At 39.6% G+C, this 22,220-nt stretch overlaps 2 protein-coding genes and 1 long non-coding RNA gene across 3 annotated transcripts; all 3 read left to right on the plus strand.

Moving 5' to 3' along the window:
• Positions 1-5,338: 5,338 nt before the first annotated feature.
• LOC104119713 (patatin group D-3-like) lies at positions 5,339-8,779 on the plus strand. The gene is made up of 5 exons (XM_033652415.2): positions 5,339-5,617; positions 7,043-7,228; positions 7,334-7,636; positions 8,233-8,375; positions 8,493-8,779. Exons 1-5 carry the CDS (start codon positions 5,339-5,341, stop codon positions 8,548-8,550), a joined length of 969 nt encoding a protein of 322 aa, XP_033508306.2. The 3' UTR covers positions 8,551-8,779.
• Positions 8,780-10,157: 1,378 nt separating this feature from the next.
• On the plus strand, positions 10,158-14,313 carry LOC138903464 (uncharacterized). The gene is made up of 2 exons (XR_011412555.1): positions 10,158-10,683; positions 14,044-14,313. It is a non-coding gene; the product is annotated as an uncharacterized lncRNA (long non-coding RNA).
• A 934-nt stretch (positions 14,314-15,247) lies between these two features.
• On the plus strand, positions 15,248-15,718 carry LOC138902364 (uncharacterized). Its single transcript, XM_070190222.1, has one exon. The coding sequence runs from the start codon at positions 15,248-15,250 to the stop codon at positions 15,716-15,718; it is 471 nt and encodes a 156-aa protein (XP_070046323.1).
• The last annotated feature ends 6,502 nt before the right edge of the window (positions 15,719-22,220 follow it).

Below are 22,220 nucleotides of genomic sequence, written 5' to 3' on the forward strand. Positions count from 1 at the left end.
CTGGCTTACCACACTTGGTATGCAGAAATTCACTAGTGAAGAACCTCCAGTGCCTGCTGCGGACATGCCGGACAACGAGAAATTCATGACTGTTGAGGCATGGAAGCAGGCAAATTTTCTTTGCAAAGACTATATCTTAAGCGCTTTAGAGGATGACTTGTACAATGTGTACAGTGCGATGAATACTTCGAAAGAATTATGGGACGCACTTGAAAAGAAGTACAAGACTGAAGATGCATGCTTGAAGAAGTTCGTGGTTGCCAAGTTTCTAGACTATAAAATGATAGACAGTAAAACTGTTGGAACCCAAGTTCAGGAGCTTCAACTTATTTTTCATGACCTTATTGCTGAAGGTATGGTCATGAATGAAGCATTTTAAGTGGCTGCAATGATTGAAAAATTGCCTCCTTCATGGAGAGATTTCAAGAACTATCTTAAGCACAAGCGCAAAGAAATGAAGTTGGAAGATCTTGTGATTCGTCTCAAGATTGAGGAAGACAACAAAACAGCCGAGAAGAAGTCTCGTGAAAATTCAACGATCATGGGAGCTAATATCGTTGAGGAGACTGCTCCAAAAAGCAAGAAGAGAAAGAGGTCTTCTGGATAGACTAAGGAGCAGAACAAAAAAAAATTCAAGGGCAGCTGCTACAATTGTGAAAAAACCGGTCACAAAGCCCCTGATTGTCGTCTCCCGAAAAAGTATAAGAAGAAGGGACAGGCCAACATAGTGGAGAAGAATTATGATATTGATGATCTGTGTGCAATACTTTCGGAATGCAACCTAGTTGGAAATCCGAAGGAGTGGTGGATTGACTCTGGAGCCACTCGACAAGTTTGTGCTGTCAAGGAAGTATTTGCGACTTATTCTACTGCTGGTCCCGAAGAAGAGCTTTCCATGAAAAATACTGCAATAGCCAAGATTGAAGGTTATGGGAAAATATTCCTGAAGATGACTTCCGGCAGGGTGTTAACGCTCAACAATGTTCTTCATGTTCCTACTATTAGGAAGAATTTAGTTTCTACTTCTTTGCTTGTTAAGAACGGATTCAAATGTGTATTTATTTCTGATAAAGTTGTTGTAAGCAAGAATGTATGTTGGAAAGGGCTACCTCACAGAGGGCCTCTTCAAACTAAATGTAATGGTTGTTAACAGTATGAATAAAATTGCAACTTCTTCTTATTTATTGGAGTCAAATAATTTATGGCATATTTGTTTAGGACATGTCAATTACAAAACCTTGCGGAAGTTAATTAATTTAGAAGTGTTGCCTAAATTCGAGTGTAATAAATCAAAATGTCAAATATGTGTTGAGTCTAAGTTTGTAAAACATCCTTATAAGTCTATTAAAAGGAATTCAAATCCTTTAGACTTAATTCATACTGACATTTGTGATATGAAGTCGACACCATCTCGAGGTGGGAAAAAGTATTTTATTACTTTTATTGACGACTGCACTCGATATTGTTATGTTTATTTGCTTAAAAGTAAGGATGAAGCAATTGAAGCATTTAAGCAATACAAGAATGAAGTGGAGAATCAATTGAATAAAAAGATCAAAATGATTAGAAGTGATAGGGGTGGAGAATATGAATTTCCATTTGCATAAATATGTTCGGAATATGGAATTATCCATCAAACTACTGCACCTTACACACCTCAATCCAATGGAATTGCAGAAAGGAAAAATCGGACATTAAAGGAAATGATGAATTCTTTATTTATAAGTTCCGAATTACCGCAGAGTTTGTGGGACAAAGCTATCCTTACAGTTAACCGAATACTCAACAGAGTACCCCACAGCAAAACGCAATCTATTCCATATGAAAAATAGAAAGGAAGAAAATCCAACTTAAAATATTTCAAAGTGTGGGGGTGTCTAGCAAAGGTACAAGTTCCTTTACCTAAAACGGTTAAAATCGGACCAAAAACTATTGATTGCATTTTCATTGGATATGCTAAAAATAGTAAAGCATGTCGGTTTTTGGTTCATAAATCTGATAATCCCGAAATTCACATTAATACGGTAATGGAATCAGATAATGCTGAATTCTTTGAAAGCATCTATCCGTATAAAACTGAATGTGAGTCGTTAAGTGAAAGAACTAAACGAACTCGGGAAAAACCAAAGGAAAATACTCCAAGTATAGAAGATCCAAGGCGTAGCAAACGTCAAAGAACATCTACTTCCTTTGGACCAGATTTTGTGACATTCTTGCTTGAAAATGAGCTTCAAACTTTTAAAGCAGCTATGTCATCTTCTGATTCAGCGTTTTGGAAAGAGGCAGTCAATAGTGAGATTCAATCAATTTTGAATAACCATACATGGGAATTGGTAGATCTTCCTCCAGGAAATAAGCCTTTAGGTTCGAAATGGATCTTTAAACGGAAAGTGAAAACTGATGGCACTATTGACAAATATAAGGCAAGACTTGTTGTCAAAGGTTATAGAGAAAAGGAAGGCCTTGATTACTTTGACACTTACTCGCCAGTAACGAGGATAACATCTATTAGGGTGTTAGTGGCAATAGCGGCCGTGTATGGTCTTGAAATCCATCAAATGGATGTTAAAACAACTTTCTTAAATGGAGAATTAGAGGAAGAGATTTACATGGAACAACCTGAGGGTTTTGTAGTAACTGGTAAAGAAAAGAAAGTGTGCAAACTTGTTAAGTCACTTTATGGACTTAAATAAGTACCCAAACAATGGCATGCCAAATTTGACCAAACAATGTTGGCAAGTGGGTTTAAAATCAACGAGTGCGACAAATGTGTTTACATTAAAAACACTCCAGGTCATGAAATCATTGTTTGTTTATATGTTGATGACATGTTGATAATGAGCAAAAATATGGAAGATATAAATTCTACAAAGCGCATGTTGGCTAGCAAATTCGATATGAAAGACTTAGGAGTTGCTGATGTGATCTTAGGAATCAGAATTCACAAGACTCCACAAGGTCTAGCATTATCACAGTCTCACTACATTGAAAAGGTACTTGACAAGTTCAAGTATTTGGATTTCAAAATTTCCAAGACTCCAATTGACGTGAGTTATGCACTTCAAAAGAATGAAGGTGAAAGTGACTCACAATTGGATTATGCAAGAGTATTGGGAAGTTTGATGTATATCATGAATTGTACACGACCAGATATAGCATGTGCTATTAGTAAACTGAGTCGGTTTACAAGTAATCCCAATCACATACATTGGATGGCAATGAAACGAGTTTTGGGGTATCTCAAACATACCCAAAATTACGCTTTGCATTATAACAAATATCCCTCCGTGATCGAGGGATATAGTGATGCAAATTGGATCAATGCATCATCTGAAGTTAAATCCACGAGTGGATATGTTTTCACAATTGGAGGTGGAGCAGTGTCTTGGAAATCATCCAAACAAACGTGCATCGCCCGTTCTACAATGGAATCTGAATTTATAGCTTTAGATAAGGCCGGTGAAGAAGCTGAATGGCTCCGGAATTTCTTGAAAGATACTCCATTTTGGCCCAAACCTTTGGCACCTATTTGTATACATTGTAATAGTCAAGCGGCAATAGGCAGGGCAGGGAGCGTTATGTATAACGGAAAATATCGTCATATACTATGGAGACACAATACCGTTAGACAACTACTCTCTAGTGATATTATCAGAATTGACTACATAAAGTCAAGAGATAACGTGTCGGATCCACTTACAAAAGGCCTATCTAGAGAGGCAGTTGAAAGATCGTCAAAGGGAATGGGGTTAAGGTCTAGGACAAGTCATCATGACGGTAACTCTACCTAGCAGACTGGAGATCCCACGAGCTAGGTTCAAAGAGATCAAACAAAGTTATGAATGACGGTTCAACATTGTCAAATAACTCAACCCATTCTCGTGATGAAGACAATGTTCAGAAATCGAGGTAAAGCATTAAGCCTTTTTGATGAGTCAACAAAGCTTAAAGGTTTTTTAATGATTTGCTAAGTCTGGCAGGATATGACCAGATAGTGTGTCTATAGGATTACACGTTTAGAAATTACCTATGTGAGTGTGAAGTGTAAGCCGCTTCAAGGGGAATGAAAGTAAAGGCACATTCTCTAAGCACTCATGAAATCAGGCGGTGTTCATGGCTGAAACGAACACAACCGTGAGAACCATAGATGGTTAAGGATTGATTATGTGACTTATGTTGTCTAGATATACAACAAAGATCGACGGTTCAAAGATATCAAATCTACCGATTGACCGAGTATATCCGATATAAGTTCACTACGGAAAGTTCAAAGGGAAGCCTACTTATCTAGATGCAATTAATTCTTGCATGTAAAACACACACGCGTCCGTGCATTCCTTTATTCCAGTCATGTGGGGGATTGTTAGGATTTTAAGCTTGTGTAGCTTAATGAGGGTGGATGAGAAATGGAGCGAAAATGAAATATTTGAGTTTCCCTTGGGAAGGGACATTGTCCCATATCGAAGGAAGAAAAGGCTTTTGATGGGTATATATATAATTGCTCTTCTTCTAGCTCTTAAAGAGTTAAAAAAAAGGCAAGCCTCGCGTCGTCGTCGTCGTCGCTCGCTCGGCTCGGCTTCGGATTCGGATTCGGATTCGGATTCGAATTTGGTCAAAGATCGATTGATTGATTAATCTTTTTGGACAAAATTCCTTTCAATTATTTAATTAATTAATTAACGAAAAATTCAATCCGGAATAACCCATGACCCGTGACCCGATTCGGTCAGGCCCGTTTTCTTTCCCGAATTATTTTAAATATATTTTTCTCGCAATATTTCAAACACCCCTTTTCAACAGCCATGGCTGTTTCTGAAAGGTTGCAAACCTTTTCAGAAACATTGCTATCAACTCTATAAATAAAGTTTGAATTTCAGAATCTTTCCTTACGAAATTTTTTGAGCTTCTTCTTCTTCTTCTTCTGCACAATATTTTCCAGTGTGTTTTACGACCATTGAGTGGTTCGCAGTTCATCAGAGTTTTGGTACCTATACACTGGTGAGTTAAATCGTTCTATCCTGGGAGGATACATTCCAGCACCTCGGGTACTTGAGGGGAATAATTTTCTTAAGGACACACTGTGTATTCAGTGGGCTCGATTTATTCCAATACTGTTTTCTTGTTTTCCAGAATCTATTTCGTTAAACAAGTATTACTAATTTTCTGTTTTGTTTTTTCAGAAAGTTTAATTGTTTATTATAGCAATACAGAATAATAACAACCTCTTCCATTTCCCATTCACACCCTTTAAAGAAAAAACGCAACAGAAGTTGCCTTAGTGATTTTTTCCCCAGGCAACAAAGTCTACTCGTTTGGCCACCCTTCTGTGGATTTGATCATGGATAGGTTCCTCGCAGAGAACCCTCAACCCAATATTGATGTTTCTAACCATCGAAATGCTAATGTTGGTGAGGTCAATATGGATGAGTTGATCGACAAAGAGGGGATATTGGAAATGGAGAGAAGCCGCGGAAAAGACTTACAAAGAACCCGGAGGGATGTGCGTTGGTGGAAAGCTCCAATTGAAGAACTCAACTTTTTTCAACTTCGAGAAGTGGCGGAGGCAATGGAAATGACAAAGCAGCAATGTGAAATAGAGGCGGAACACCAGGAAAAGGTGCATGGTATTGCATTTCCATATCGTACCCTTGGAAGTGCCTTGGCTCCTTATGGGGGGGCTAGGGCGAGCTTTTCGTATGGCTCCAATGCTAGGGCATCTGAATTTCGTGACTAGCTAGCTCTTTCTATTTCAACACTAAATAAGGCTCCATGATTCACCTTTGGTGCTATTAGGGAAAATGGATAACTAATGGTTTAATTTTACATTTATAAAACCTCAAATTGAGGGTTCCTCAAGTTTAGGAGACTAGGAATTCTCACAATCTTCGTTTTATTTTAAATATTTATAGTTATCTTATATAGACATAATTGATGTATATTTTATCCATATTGTTAGCAATTGCTCGGTGTGGATAAACTATCAATTAAATTTGTATTATCTATAATTTTAATATTATTTTCAGTGAATAAACAGTATTTATGCCATCTATTTAGTCTGCGGGTTTAATCACTCAATGAAGTAAACATTATTCCCTAAACGCTTAATTAGTAAAAGATTAAATTTGAATCTGACAAAAAAGTTATTTAAGTTAGCTTGAAGTGTTTATTTACCAAAAAAAAAAAAAAAAAAGTTAACTTGAAGTACAAATTATCTCATTTAAGGAAATAAATATCTAATGGAGTGCATATACCTATACGCATAAAAAAAAAAAAAGCAATACATCGATGAGAACTTTAAGCTTGATTGTACACATATATATTTAAGTATTTTGAAAAAGTATAACATTACTATACATGATCTAGTGTGGGGAGCACGGCAGAGGTAGGGATGTCAATGGATATTTAAAACCGACTAAACTAACCGAACTGTACCGCATCGAACCGATTTTTAGGTTTCTTTTAATAAAACCATAAGTTTTTATATAAATCTATAACCGTACCGATAATTAGGGTAGGTCTTTTATTTTATGAAAATAAACCGAAAAAATATCGAACCGTACAGAATAAATTTATATGAAAAAATATATTTATATATTAAGTTTAAAATAATAAAGCATTAATATTTTTCTTGGGCCTTGAAATAATGAAAACGATTACAAGCAAACAAGTAATTAAACTCAAAATTCTTATTCCCAAACCTATTATACTACTATTGAAACTAAATTATTGTAAATATAGTTTGTTGAAACTACTCGAATCTAGCTCAAAATTCCTACTGTAAATATAGTTTGTTGAAACTAAATTATTGTAAAAATAATGAAACTACTCGAATCTAGCTCAAAATTCCTTTCTACGTTAATTAAACTCAAAATTAACGTAGATTCGCCCCTGCGTGTACTCCACGCAATAGTTCAAGGGGGTAATAGAACCTCGCAAAATTTAAGTGTGTATTTGAAACCCTGCTATAAGTGATGAGGCAATTATGCATTTTCCCTAACCTATCATTTGGATATGTAATTGCAAATATTGCCGTTAGTAATTATTCTTTATTAGGAAACAAATACAGATAGCAAACTCTCCTCATTTGGATGCTAAGTTGTCTGACATATGCATTGGCACCTCGGCTGCCCCAACTTATTTTCCTCCATATTACTTTGAGAATGATGATGGTAAAGGAAATCAGTATGAGTTCAATCTTATTGATGGTGCTGTTGCTGCTGCCAATCCGGTACATTCCCTCAACAAGCATACTCATTACCTATACTTTAGTAACCATAATGGGTCTTTGATTATCATAGAAAAAATCACTGTGTCAATTAATATTGGTTGACAGGCCTTAATTGCGCTAAGCACAGTAACCAGAAGTGTGGAAGCGGAACCATCATTTGCTTCTATCAAGCCATTGGACATCAAACAAATTCTGCTGCTCTCATTAGGGACTGGCACTACTGCAGATTTTGCTGGGACATACACAGCAGAGGAGGCAGATAATTGGGGTCTTGTTTCTTGGCTATTTCATAATAATTCGAACCCTCTTATTGAAATGTCATCTGAAGCAAGTGCTATTATGAATGATTATTACATCGCCACCATCTATCACGCTCTTGGTGCTGAAACGAATTACCTCAGGATTGAAGTAAGGCAATCTCGCTCAAAAACACCGTAACACTCCTAGTTATTCCCTCCGTTCCATTTTATAACGGAGTTTAGAGAAAAATGAAGACTTTTGAAACTTATTACGTAAAACAAGTCATAGATACCTGTAGGACTATAAAAGCTTTTCATCAAGGGCAAGATATGAAATTTAAGTTAAATGGTTACAAACTTAGCTAGCGTTTGGAAATAGATTTGGTTGAAACTTGAAAAATTAGTTTTGAAAGTTGAAGTTGTGTTTGGACATGTATTTTATTTGAAATAAAGTTGAATTTTTGTGAGTGAAAGAAAATATTTCACCCAAAACTGTCCTATCTTGAATTATTCTTTTTAAAAAATTGATCATATTCTATGAACAAACAGTGTTTTCAAAAAGCTTTTGAAAAAAATCCCAAACTTTATAGCCATACGGGAGCTTAGAAAGTTGCCATTCTTTTTGCAATAGACTAAAAATTAAATATTGTCCTATAAATTGGAACGGCGAGAGGATTATTTCAAGTTAGATTAATGTAAGAGAGAACTTTCTTTACCATTTCGTCTCCTTTTATTTTATGTTCCTTTCTTTGTATGTAATACCAGGAAAGGGCATTAACTGGCACTACAACCCAAATGGATAATGCTACAGAGGCTAATATGAACTTATTGGTACAAGTTGGTGAAAACTTGTTGAAGAAACCCGTATCCAAAGAGAATCCTGAAACCAATGAGGAAGCTCTAAAGAGGTAAGACATACTATAATTATCTATGCACCATTATTCTTTATCTATTTAGAGTTTTAACTTTAGTTCTAATTATAAATCTATTTTATTGCTAGTTATAATACTGTCCTTTGTACACAGGTTTGCGAAATTGCTCTCAGAAAGGAAGAAAAAACGTGCAAACAAAGCCGACTCTTAATAATTATACTACAGAATAAGCGCTTGTAAGGCATGCATTAGCCCGTCAAGTCTTGTGTTGTTTTAGAATAATCGTGTTTTTCAATTTCAGAAATAAAAAGAAGAGAGGGATAAGTTTCAATAGAAATATCCCTCTCTATGTAATACGCTAATTATAAGGACTACGTAAACTTTTGGTTGTATTATTCTAAGCCAAACCAATGAAAATGAAAATAAAAACATTTGTCGTACATTGTAACGCGTTTTGGCCAACCCCCATAGAGGTACCACGAGGGAGGTTTGGTACCAGTTTTGGTTCATTAATTTTTTCAACTTTTAATCCTTAACTTCAAAGTTCAAACAAGTGCGGCAAACAGACGGGTTGGGTCGAATATGACGGGTAAATAATAGGTAATATAAAAACGGATAAATTATTCGACCCGACCCATATTTAATATGGATAAAAAGTGAGTTAACCGGCGGATAATATGAATATCCATATTATTAATGGCTTCTTGAATATGATCACTTTTGGGACAATTTCTAGTCTCCCAAACTTGAGGAACCCTCAATTTGAGGATTTATAAATGTAAAATTAAGCCATTAGTTATCCATTTTCTAAGTGGATAATATGATTCTTATTCATATTTGACCCGTTTTTAAAAAGTTCATTATTCAACCCATTTTAATGGATAATATGAGTGGATAATTATTTTCTTTTATCCATTTTGCCACCACTATTCAGAGGCGGAGCCACAGTGTCGGTTACGGGTTCAGCCGAACCCAGTAGCTTTGGTTCAAATCATGTATTTGTCTTAAAATTTTTATTAAATAATTACAAATTATTAATTAAAACCCCAGTAACTTAAAAGTATTAGGAACCCGAACCCATAAGTTTGAAATCCTGGCTCTGCCCTGCCACTAGTTCAAACCATGCATCAAAATATTTGAATAACATTATTATCCTCACGTGTGGGTACATCTCGGCGACACTGTAATTGTATCAATTAAGCTTTAACTGACTCAGAACAATTATCCAAAATTTATGGAACCTGACAATATGGCCAAGCGCTACATAAACAGAAAGAACGTAAAAAAAAATTCGTCATACTTGTTTTTGTTTTTCCAGTTCTTCTACAACTTCAGATTAGTGAACATGGGTGAAACCTTCCAAAGCAACTTTAGAGCTAGTGGTCTAATGTTTGGTCATAATTTTTTTATGGTTATTTTACAACGTTAGACCATCGAGTCTAAAATTCCTAGCGAGCTTGGGTGCGCCACTACAAGAGAACATGCGATTAGCTAGGGGCTTTTGTATCTATATTTGATTTTGGGGTCAGAATTGAATTGGTTGTTTTTCTTTGCATTTTAGTTAGTAATTCAATTAAAGCTTTAGGTGATAATTAGTTAATTATTAGACAAATTGAATAATTAGGTTAGAGTCAAATTAGAACTTCAATTTAATTGGCCAAGTTTGAATTAGAATCAAAAGAAAATTTGTTGGGCAAGCCATGAGGCCCAAACTCCTTGAATAATACGCCTAGACCACCCTCAAAATCCGGCCCAGATCCCTTTTAATACCAAACGACCCCGTTTTGTCCCTGATCAATCATAGTCATCCCTCAAAATCAATCTAACGGCTACGAACTGAACTCCAAACCCCCTTAAAACTGTCTGAAAGAACCCCCCAAACCCTAAAGACCAGTCCCAATTCCTCATCCCTCTCACCCTTAGCCGCCTACCACCCCAAAGAGTATCTTCGTCGATGGCTCATCTCCAAATCCGCCAAAATCATCACCAAATAACCTCTGTTCCCTCCTCTTTCCAAATCTCTTAGCCTCATCTCTCGAATTCCTCTCAATTGATTCGTATAGCAGATCTAAAAACGGATAGAAACCCTAGTTTGCCTATTTTTACCCAATTTTTCAGTGGTTTATGAACTCGTTTTGACCGCTTAGATTACCTCCGAAGCTGTTTCTTCTTCTTCAAATTCGGCATGTAATGAATATTGTTCCATGTAGCATTGGCTCGCATGTGAATTTGGCGGCAAGTGCTCACGTTACAATCTCCATTACCTGCCGGAATTCCTGTATTTGTTGGTGTTCGTTTGGCTTGCCGGATTCCAGTTTTACGGATTTGTTCAAGGTTAATCGGGGTAAATTTTTGCTGCTCCAGTCTCTTTAGTTGTCATGTTCATTTTGTTTGACAATAATGACTTTCTGTTCATGACTGGCTATGTGAATTCGTGTAGGTCGTTTTAAGATCTTTTCTGCTATTAAATTGCATTCGATTTACTGTTAGTTAACATTTCTTGTTTTTGAGTTGTAATTGTCTAAGTTCAAGTGTTTGTTGCCTTATTTAATTTACAAATTGGTTTAGTTGATTTGTTGGGATTAATTGGAGCAAATATGTTATTAGGTTGATTTGAGTATAGAGAGAGTAAGAGGTTTGAGATAGGTTAATTGTATTTTTATGCAATTAAAAGATGTAGAGGTCCAGTTATGATTATTGGACTAAGGCCCAATACTTGTTTCTTTTGGGTCAGTCTAGTTTAAAAGGACGAGGATCTAGGGGTAATTGCTTAATTTAGGGAATATTACTGAAAGGTTCTAGAAAAGGAGGAAAAGGACTAGTCTGCAATAAAACAACACAATATGGCAAGTGTTTAGAGGGATGAGGGGTAAATACAGAAGTAAAAGGGGATAAAAATGAGAAAAGTATATCTGAAAGGGGACAATTATCCAAATCTGTTAAAAAGATGCCTTTTCCCCTTTGTTTTTAGGGCTGACAGATTTCATGATCATTCTCTCATATTTTTTTGCATATAGCACACACGCATATTCTCTAATAATAGACTCTGCATATTCTCTCTCCTCACAGACCTAACCCTCATCTTTTCTTATATATATATATATATATATATATATATATATATATATATATATATATATATATATATATATATATAGACTCTGCATATTCTCTCTCCTCACAGACCTGACCCTCATCTTTTCTTATATATATATATATATATATATATATTCCCTTACTCATTCTCTCATAGACAGACCTTCCTTTACAATAACTCTCACTCTGCATTTTCGCACTCACACACACAAAAAACAGCTGAGAAAAAAAGTTGAAAGAGATTCTGAGATCTAAGCAAACCAAAAAAAATGTTCTGGAAAAGGAGAAAGCAGTAGAATCTGAAGTTGTTTTTATAATCCAAACAAATCAAAACCCGTAGTTTGTCTTGAAAGCTATGTTCCTTCTACATTTCTGGGTTTCCAAGTTGATTTAACTGGGTTTTATTGTTGATTCATGGCTGTTGTAGCTGTAACCAGTAGTTGAGCTCATTCCTTGCATTTTCAGACCTTTATTTGGTCCTTTGCTTTTATTTCTGCCTTTAGATATGTAAACCCTCACTTATCCTCTTGTATTTTGAGTTAATGAACTGAAAATGTGATCTGCTCTATGTTACATTTGTGCTTGATTACTTAAGATTTTACATGTTTGGCTGTTAAAGGTGGCTTTGATCTCTAGTTTGTTATGCAACATTGCCTGTGTGTTTGAATTAAGTATTTTCAGTGTTATTTGTTTGGCATGAACATGCTCACTGTTGGATCTTCTACCTCATTTTAATAATAATGATTCATGCTCGTAAGGTGATTTAAAGGGTGGTACGCCTGTGTGACTGACCACCAGTTGGTCAAATTCATTTCGGAAGAAGCCTAGCTCAATAAGTTCTAAACACAGAAGTTTAAAGTATGATAAATTCCATAGCTGTCGCATGAATGTGAGCGTTAATTATAGAGATTTACACTACTAGAAAACTGTCAAATTTCATCCACCAAAATCGACCGAAATCGATCGAAATTAAAGGAAAAACGACCGATTTTCGACCGCTTTTAATTAGTCAGAAAAATAATGGTCGCTAAAGTGTTGCGACCGAAGTCGACGACTCCGGAATAGACTCCATTAGCTCCATTGGGCGATTTTGGACTTAGGAGCGTGTCCGGACTGTGAATTCGAGGTCTGTAGCTAATTTAGGCTTAAAATGGTGAAAGTCAAATTTTTAGGAAGTTTGACCGGGGGGTTGACTTTTTGATATCGAGGTCGGATTCCTATTCCAAAAGTTGGAGTAGGTCCATAATATTGAATATGACCTGTGTGCAAAATTTGAGATCAATTGGACGTGGTTTGGTATGATTTGACATCGGTTGTAGAAATTTGAAGTTTTAAGTTCATTAAGTTTGGATTGGAGGGTGATTCATGTTTTTGTTGTTGTTTGACATATTTTTAGGGATCGACTAAGTTCGTATGGTGTTTTATTACTTTTTGGTGTATTTGGTTGAGGTCCCGGGGGGCCTCGGGTGTGTTTCAGATGCTTAACGGGTTGAATTTGGACTTAGGCAAATTGCTGAAGCTTTGAAGCTTCTGATATAATCACGCATGCGGTGGGTGGCCGCTGGTGCGGGCACGCGCGTGCGTTAGGCCAAGCGCAGAAGCGAGGGTTGAGGAGATGGCCAGGGGTCGTAGGTGTGAGGGAATTTCTGCATCTGCGAGCCCGCAGATGCGCTTGAAGCTCCGCAGATGTGGAGAGTGAGATAGAGGGGACGATCGCAGAAGCGGACCTTTGTCCGCAGGTTGGGCGTGCACCGTGGAGGATTGTGACTTGGTCCATCCCGTGAGACTGTAAAGTCGATTAGCCTATTGTTAATTGCTTGTTCTCTCTATCTTCTAGAAATTTGACTGTCGTTCATGTTAGAAACCATGCTTAGGCCATATGATATCACTGTTGGGACCCTTAATGGTCCGGTTCTTGGTTAATTAGCCGCTATTTGATGTCTTGTACTCAGTCACAGATTTACTTGCGTGTCATATCTTCGTATCCTCTTATTTTCTTGTTGATATTTATTATTATCTCTTTTGGCTGATTTGTATGATTTCTGAAAGCCCGAGGGGACTGGAGATGTTAATGACTAAGATCGGGCCTGAGTGCCAAGCTGTGAGCTATGTGAGGGTATATGGATCGGGTTGCACGCCGCAACGAGCCTTATGGATACTTATATGGTTGGGTCGGGCTGCACGCCGCATCGATATAGCACTTGGGCTGAAAGGAGCCCCTCCGGAGCATGCACACCCCCAGTAAGCGCAAGTACCTATTGAGTGTGAGTACTGAGAGCTGAGAGACGAGTGATTGAGCTTTTGTGATGAGTTGAGTGACTGTTGCGCTGAGAGGATATACTTGCTTTTCATTTGTTGATGCACTTAGTTGCTATCTGTCATTGTTGTAAAATTTTTGAAAGATTCTATATCCGGATTACTTGAACTGTAACTGTATAAAACTGATTTGACTTAAACTGCAGGATTTGAAAGCATGTCTATTCTTTGCTGGAATTATTAAAAATGAACTGTATTTGTATAGCTCGTCACTACCTTCTCAGTTCCTTATTTATTTTTGTTACTTACTGAGTTGGTTGTACTCACGCTACACCCTGCACTTCGTGTGCAGATCCAGGTGTTCCCGGTCATAGCTTGTGTTGATATTTGAGCAGCTAATTCCGGAGACTATCGAGGTAGCTGCATGGCGTTCGCAGGCCTTGGCTCTCTTTCATTATCTTATTCGTATTTCAGTTCTTTTTCCTTAGATGTTGTATTAGACTGCTCCTGGTATAGATGCTCATATACTCAGTGACACCCCGATGTCGGATGTCGGGCTAATTTTCTGCACTTATGCTTTGGGTTTTACCCCGTTTTTATGAAAAATTCTGGTTATTTTAAATGTCTTAATTCATTTCTATTAAATGTTGAAAGTGTTTTGGAAATATCGGCTTGCCTAGTATCACGATAGGCGCCATCACGATGGGTTAGGTTTTGGGTCGTGACAAGTTGGTATCAGAGCCTAGGTTACATAGGTCTCACGAGTCATGAGCAGGTTTAGTAGAGTCTTGCGGATCGGTACAGAGACGTCTGTACTTATCTTCGAGAGGCTGACGAACCTTAAAGAAACTTCACATTCTTGAATTCTTGTTGTGCAAATCTTTTGATTCTGGTAATTAAATTTTTGTTGTTCTAATTCTCTCACAGATGGTGAGGACACGTACTACGGGGTAGGATGGACAACCACCAGTACCACCGGTCAGGGCCGCAAGAGGCCGAGGTCATGGTAGAGGCCGCGGTAGGGGCAGAGGTGCAGCTCACACTACAGCTAGGGGCGCACCTGCAGACCCACCAGTTGCCCAATTTCAGGAGCAGGCTCCAGTTGTGGACGAGCCTGTGGCACCAGCTCAGGCACCACCTATGCCTATTGTGATTCCAAGCCTTTAGGAGGCCTTAGCTCAGATCCTGATGGTGTGTACTAGTCTTGCTTAGGTAGTCTCTATTCCAGCTGCATCAGCCACTTCTTAGGCTGGTGGAGGTACTCAAACGTCCGCCGCCCGCACACCAGAGCAGGTGGTACATGGATTCCAGACACCGGGGGCACCACCAGCCCAGTCGATTACAGCTGCTCAGGACTATGCGGTTCATGTCATGCTTGATGATGAACAATGTCGATTGGAGAGGTTTGGAAGACTCCAGCCTCCATCTTTCAGTGGTCCGAGGGAGAGGATGTACAAGGCTTCTTGGACAGGTGTCAGAGGATACTCCGTAAAACAGGTATTCTAGAGGCCAGTGGGGACTTGTTCACTACTTTTCAGTTCTCTGTGGAGAAGTTCATGCCACAGTCCTGCAAAGAGGAGATGCGCAGGCAGTTCGAGTCGCTTCATCAGGGTGATATGTATATGACGCAGTATGAGATGAGATATTCAGAGTTGGCCGGTCATGCTATCTGGTTGGTTCCCAAAGACAAGGAGAGGGTCAGGAGGTTCATAGATGGCCTCACTTTCCAGCTGCGATTGCTTATGACTAGAGAGAGAGTGTCTGGTGCTACTTTTGATGAGGTTGTCTATATTGCTCGTCAGATTGAGATAGTTCGCATCCAGGAGAGGGTCGAGAGGGAGGCCAAGAGGCCTCGTGGACAGGGTGTATTTAGCGGTATTCCTTCTGGGGGTCAGTTCCACCACGGTAGGGGTCGTCCTTTCAGATATGCTCAGACGGCCCGTCTAGTTCACCATGGTGCATCATCTGGCCATGGTTCACACATTTTTCAGCAGGGCCATTCATCTCTCAGTGCTCTCCCAGCTTAGAGTTCGTCCCCTACTCCATCAGGTCAGGGCTCGTCTATGCCAGGACCTTCTATCAGTTATCCCGGTGCTTGGGTTCCCTCCAGTCCCCAGCACCAGCACCGGAGATTTCCTATGAGTGTGGAGAGTTTGGTCACATGAGGAGGCAGTGTCCCCGCCTAGTCGGAGGTCCAGCTCAGCAGAGGAGCCAGTCTATGACATCAACACTAGTTTCTTCACCACCCGCTCAACCAGTTTGAGGTGGAGCTTAGTCAGCTAGGGGCCGTCCGAGAAGGGGCTGGCCAGACCCGTTTCTATGCTCTTCCTGCTAGACCAGATGCCATTGCTTCGGATGCTGTGATTACAGGTATTGTCTCAGTTTGCCATAGAGATGCCTCTGTATTATTTGACCCTAGTTCCACTTATTCATATGTGTCATCGTATTTCCCTCATTATCTGGTTATGCCCCATGAGTCTCTAGTTTCATATGTTCACATATCTACTCCAGTGGGCGATACTATTATTGTGAACCGCGTATATCGGTCATGTATAGTGACTATTGGGAGCCTGGAGACTAGAGTGGATCTCTTGTTGCTTAGTATGGTCGATTTTGACGTGATTTTGGGTTTGGATTGGTTGTCTCTATGTCATGTTGTTCTAGATTGTCACGCTAAAATTGTGATATTGGCGATGCCGGGGTTGCCGAGGGTTGAGTGGAGCGACTTTATAGACTATGTTCCCAGTAGAGTCATTTCATACATGAAGGCTCAGAGGATGGATGAGAAGGGTTGTCTATCTTATCTGGTCTTTGTGAGGGATGTTAGTGCAGAGACGCCTGCTATTGATTCTGTTCTAGTGGTGTGAGATTTCCTAAATATGTTTCCTGTAGACCTGCCGGGCATGCTGCCTGATAGGGATATTGATTTCAGTATTGATTTGGTACCGAGCACTCAGTCCATTGCTATTCCACCGTACGGTATGGCACCGACTGAGTTGAAAGAATTGAAGGAGCAGCTTTAGGAACTCCTCGATAAGGGGTTTATTAGGCCTAACGTTTCACCTTGGGGTGCACCAGTTCTATTTGTAAAGAAAAAGGATGGTACTATGAGAATGTGCATTGATTACAGGCAGTTGAACAAGTTCACAATCAAGAACAAGTATCATTTGCCGCGTATTGATGATTTGTTTGACCAGCTTCAGAGAGCGATGGTGTTCTCTAAGATTGATTTGAGATCAGGGTATCACTAGCTGAAGATTCCGGATTTAGATATTCTTAAGATAACTTCCAGGACCCGATATGGCCATTATGAGTTCCTTGTGATGTCTTTTGGGCTGACTAACTTCCCATCATCATTCATGCATCTGATGAACAATGTGTTTCAGCCTTATATTGACTCATTCATTATTGTATTCATTGATGACATCCTGGTGTACTCTCCTAGCCAGGAAGAGCATGCCTAGCATCTGAGGATTGTGTTACAGCGTTTGAGGGAGGAAAAACTTTATGCAAAGTTATCAAGTGTGAATTTTGGCTCAGTTTAGTGGCGTTCTTGGGACACGTGGTGTCCAGTGAGGGTATTCAGGTAGATCCGAAGAAGATAGAGGCAGTTCAGAGTTGGCCTAGACCGTCCTCAGCCACGGAGATTTGGAGTTTTCTCGGTTTGGCTGGTTATTACCGTCGTTTTGTTGAGGGCTTCTCATTTATTGCATCGCCCTTGACTAAATTGACCCAGAAGGGTGCTCCTTTCAGGTGGTCAGAGGAGTGCAGAGAGAGCTTTTAGAAGCTCAAGAATGCTTTGACCATGACTCCAGATCTACCATCAGCTTCTGGTTCATACACAATGTATTGTGATGCCTCGCGGATCAACATTGGGTGTGTTTTGATGCAGGAGGATAGAGTGATTGCTTATGCTTCGCGCCAGTTGAAGCCCCATGAGAAGAACTATCCTGTTCACGACCTTGAGTTAGCAGCTATTGTTCACGCCTTGAAGATTTGGCAGCATTATTTGTTTGGGGTCCATTGTGAGATTTACACTGATCATCGGAGTTTGCAGCATCTATTCAAACAGAAGGATCTTAACTTGCGACAGTGGAGGTGGTTGGAGCTTCTTAAGGACTATGATATTACCATTTTGTACCATCCCGGGAAGGCCAATGTGGTGGCCGATGCCTTGAGTCGCCGGGCGGAGAGTTTGGGGAGCTTAGCATTTCTTCCAGCAGCAGAGAGGCCATTGGCATTAGATGTTTAAGCCTTAGCCAGCCAGTTTGTTAGATTGGATGTGTTTGAGCCGAGTCGAGTATTGGCTTGTGTGGTCTCTCGGTCTTCTCTTTATGATCGTATCAGATAGCGTCATCATGATGACCCCCACCTTCTTGTCCTTAAGGACACAGTCCAGCACGGTGATGCTAAGGAGGTCACTATTGGGGATGATGGTGCATTGAGGATGCAGGGAAGGCTATGCGTGCCCAATGTAGATGGTTTACATGAGTTGATTCTCCAGAAGGCTCACAGTTTGTGGTGTTCTATTCACCCGGGTGCCACGAAGGTGTATCAGGACTTGAGACAGCATTACTGGTGGAGGAGAATGAAGAAGGACATAGTGGAGTATGTGGCTCGGTGCCTAAATTGCCAACAGGTGAAGTATGAGCATCAAGGACCAGGTGGGTTGTTTCAGAAGTTAGAGATTCTGGAGTGTAAATGGGAGCGGATCACTATAGATTTCATTGTCGGGCTTCCACGAACTCAGCGGAAGTTTGATAAGTTTGGGTGATTGTGGATAGGCTGACCAAGTCAGCTCATTTCATTCCTATCATGACTACCTATTCTTTCGAGCAACTGGCTCGAGTGTATTTAAGCGAGATCGTCAGGCTTCATGGCGTACCGGTATCTATCATCTTTGACCGGGGCACGTAGTTCACATCATGGTTCTGGAGGGCCGTGCAGCAGGAGTTGGGTACTTGAGTGGAGTTGAGCACAATATTTCACCCTCAAATGGGCGGAGAGTCCGAGCGCACTATTCAGATATTAGAGGATATGCTTTGTACGTGTGTGATGGAGTTTGGGGGTTCGTGGGATTAATTCTTACCACTAGCGGAGTTTGCCTAACACAATAGTTATCAATCGAGCATGCATATAGCACCATATGAGGTTTTGCATGGTAGGCGGTGTAGGTCTCCACTGGGTTGGTTCAAGCTGGGCGAGGCTAGATTATTTGGTACAGACTTGGTTTAGGATGCTCTGGAGAAGGTTAGGGTGATTCAGGATAGACTACGCACAGCCTAGTCCAGACAGAAGAGTTATGTAGATCGGAAGGTTCGCGATGTTGCATTCATGGTTGGAGAGCGGGTCTTGCTCCGGGTGTCACCCATGAAGGGTGTTATAAGGTTCAGAAAGAAGGGCAAGCTGAGCCCGAGGCTTATCGGTCCATTTGAGGTATTGCAACGTGTTGGGGAGGTTGCTTATGAGCTTTCCTTGCCTCCCAGTCTAGCAGGAGTTCATCCAGTATTCCATGTTTCTATGCTCCGGAAGTATCACGGTGATCCGTCTCACGTGTTGGATTTCAGCTTAGTCCAGTTGGACAAGGATTTATCTTATGTTGAGGAGCCAATGGCTATTTTGGACGGGCATGTCAGAAAGCTAAGGTCAAAGAACATTGCTTCCGTGAAGGTTCAGTGGAGGGGTCAGCCGGTCGAGGAGGCGACTTGGGAGACCGAACATGATATGCGCAGCCATTATCCTCATCTTTTCACCACTTCAGGCATGTATCTATGCTCGTTCGATTCGGGGCATCAGAAACTCCGGAATAGATGAGGATAAGGGGCATCAGATACAGATGGGGCATATGTATGTAAGTGTAAATTATCATAAATGAAATAAAATTGTCACCGCCCAATTTCCCCTCCGTTGGGTATCGTGATGGCACCTAGTCTTAGGGACTAGGTAAGACTAACATTAATTGAAACAACAATATTATTTAAATAACATCTAACAATTTGAAATAGAAATCTCTTAAAAATTTAACATTTCCAAAACTGGTAGTACAAGTCATAAGCTCTATAGAGTGTTTCCTAGAAAACTTCTAAATACAACTGTCCAGAAATAAGAATAGCAGTGCAAAACAAAAACTTAAAGGTGACTCCGAAGCCTGCGAACGCAGCAGCGGGTTTACCTTGAGTCTCCACAGCAACGACCCACACAGCTACTAGCGAACAATACCTAGATCTGCACAAAAATGTACAGAAGTGTAGAATGAGCACACAACAGCGGTGCCCAATAAGTATCAAGACTAACCTCGGTAGAGTAGTGACGAGGAACAGTCAAGACACCCACTGGTCTAATAAACTGAACAAGTAAAAGTATATGAACAACAGAAATATGATTTCTACATAAAGACTATGCAATATGTCTCACAATACAGTAATGGCAATAAGAAAGGAAACAACAAGTATCAGCGATATACCATAAAAATGACACAGAAAAATGAATGGAACACAACCTAAATCCAGAATCACAAATACAACAAGGACAAGTAATAACTCAGCAACTACAACTGCGTTTACATAAGGTTTTATTCATCAACTCCACGAGGTACCGAACCTCGGACAATCACAACTCACAGGTCTCAATACCTGAACATTAACACCTGGATTCCTGTGCCCTCATAACACCTCATAACCGCACTGACGACTCACGTGCCAATAGAGCCAGTCTCAAATAGAAGGCAAGTAAACAAGGGTGAGCATCTATGCTCAAATATCAAGAAAACCTCTTATCCGATAAGAGTACTTAACTACGTGTATGCTTGTGAAAGTGTCCTAACATAGTCCATACCAGGAAATAAGCAAAAGGAAAAAGAACGAATAGCACGTAGAATATTTTCTCACAGCTTTCACAAGATAAAGCTCACACAGGTAAGTGTACCACTACACAATATCAACAACAAGAATGCCCCCATGCCATCACAAATCATCACAAATCAATCCCTGACACAATCCACTTTGTCTCGCCATGTGTGGAATAATAAAGTAAGTGCCCGCCTTGTCTCGCCACGCGTGCATAACAATATTCCCACCTTGTCTCGCCACATGCGCAACCCACATATATATATATATATATATATATATATATATATATATATATATATATATATATATATATATATATATATATATATATATATATATTCCACCTTGTCACGCTGTATGTGTAAATATCAATACTATCAACCGCACGACAGAAACCTCGTGCATCACCACAACAAGTACAACAACAACAATGAAATAATAAATAAGATGTTTTATTTTCTTTCCAGATAGCCAGTGTAAAACAAATGCATCATTATGCCCATATGTCAACATGTGTGAGAAGTCAAGAATGACCTGATACCGTACAACATGAGGAAAATATATCTCTATGCATGTATGTCATGTGTGCATCTCAATGCAATGTATCTCAGAGATGAACTCATGTACTCATACTCTTAGAGTACTCAATCTCACTTTCTCACATATTTCACTCATCATGCTCAATCACTCGGTACTGTATATGGCCAATCCGGCCCAGGGAAGATCCATCCCGGAATATACACATCAACTAATCATCAGTTACTCAGTACCGAGTAGGGCTAATCCAACCCGCGGGGAATATCCATCCCCAAGTATAAATGCTTCGGAGAAGATCCATGTCCAGGGAAGATCCATCCCTCAATATAAATCAACCGCGCTCACTGGGGGGGGTGTACAGACTTCGGAGGGGCTCCTTCAGCCCAAGTGCTATCATAAATCAGTATAACTGATGCAGCGTGCAGCCCGATCCCATAATGTCACTCATAATCAGGAACTCGGCCTCACTCGGTCATCAATCTCTCCATTCTCTCTCTCACGGGCTCACGATGTCATGATACTAGCCAGAAAAAATGATATGATGCTTCAATAAAGAACAATATAGACTAAGATATGATATGCAATGAAATGAATATGACTGAGTATGAAATTTTAATTTAAACAAATAATTCAACAACAATATGACTTCTGCGTGTCTCAATAATACTGGCACATAGCCTCAACATGGTTTTTAATATGATTCTCAGCTCAATTTCTTTAACACATAAAACTACATAGAAAATGCCAAGAATATTTTACTACAGAATTCCACGGAACCAATTACGTCACAATTTCTATGGTGCACGCCCACACGCCCGTCACCTAGCATGTGCGTCACCTCCAAACAATTCACATAATACATATATTCAGGGTTCATGCCCTCAGCTCTAAGATTAGAAGAGTTACATACCTCGAACAAGACGAATCCAATATCGAGCAAGATAAACAATGCTCCAGAAATTTCATTTTGCGCGTATCAACTTCTGAACGACTCGAATCTAGCCACAATTAATTTGATTCAGTCCACATAATTATAGGAATTAATTCCATGTCAAAATACTAATATTTTCCCACAAAATATGAAATTACACTCCAAATTCGCCAGTGGGGGCCACGTTTCGGAATCTGACGAGAAACTCACAAA

This window comes from Nicotiana tomentosiformis, chromosome 12 (genome assembly GCF_000390325.3).
Source record: "Nicotiana tomentosiformis chromosome 12, ASM39032v3, whole genome shotgun sequence".
Lineage (NCBI taxonomy): Eukaryota > Viridiplantae > Streptophyta > Magnoliopsida > Solanales > Solanaceae > Nicotiana > Nicotiana tomentosiformis.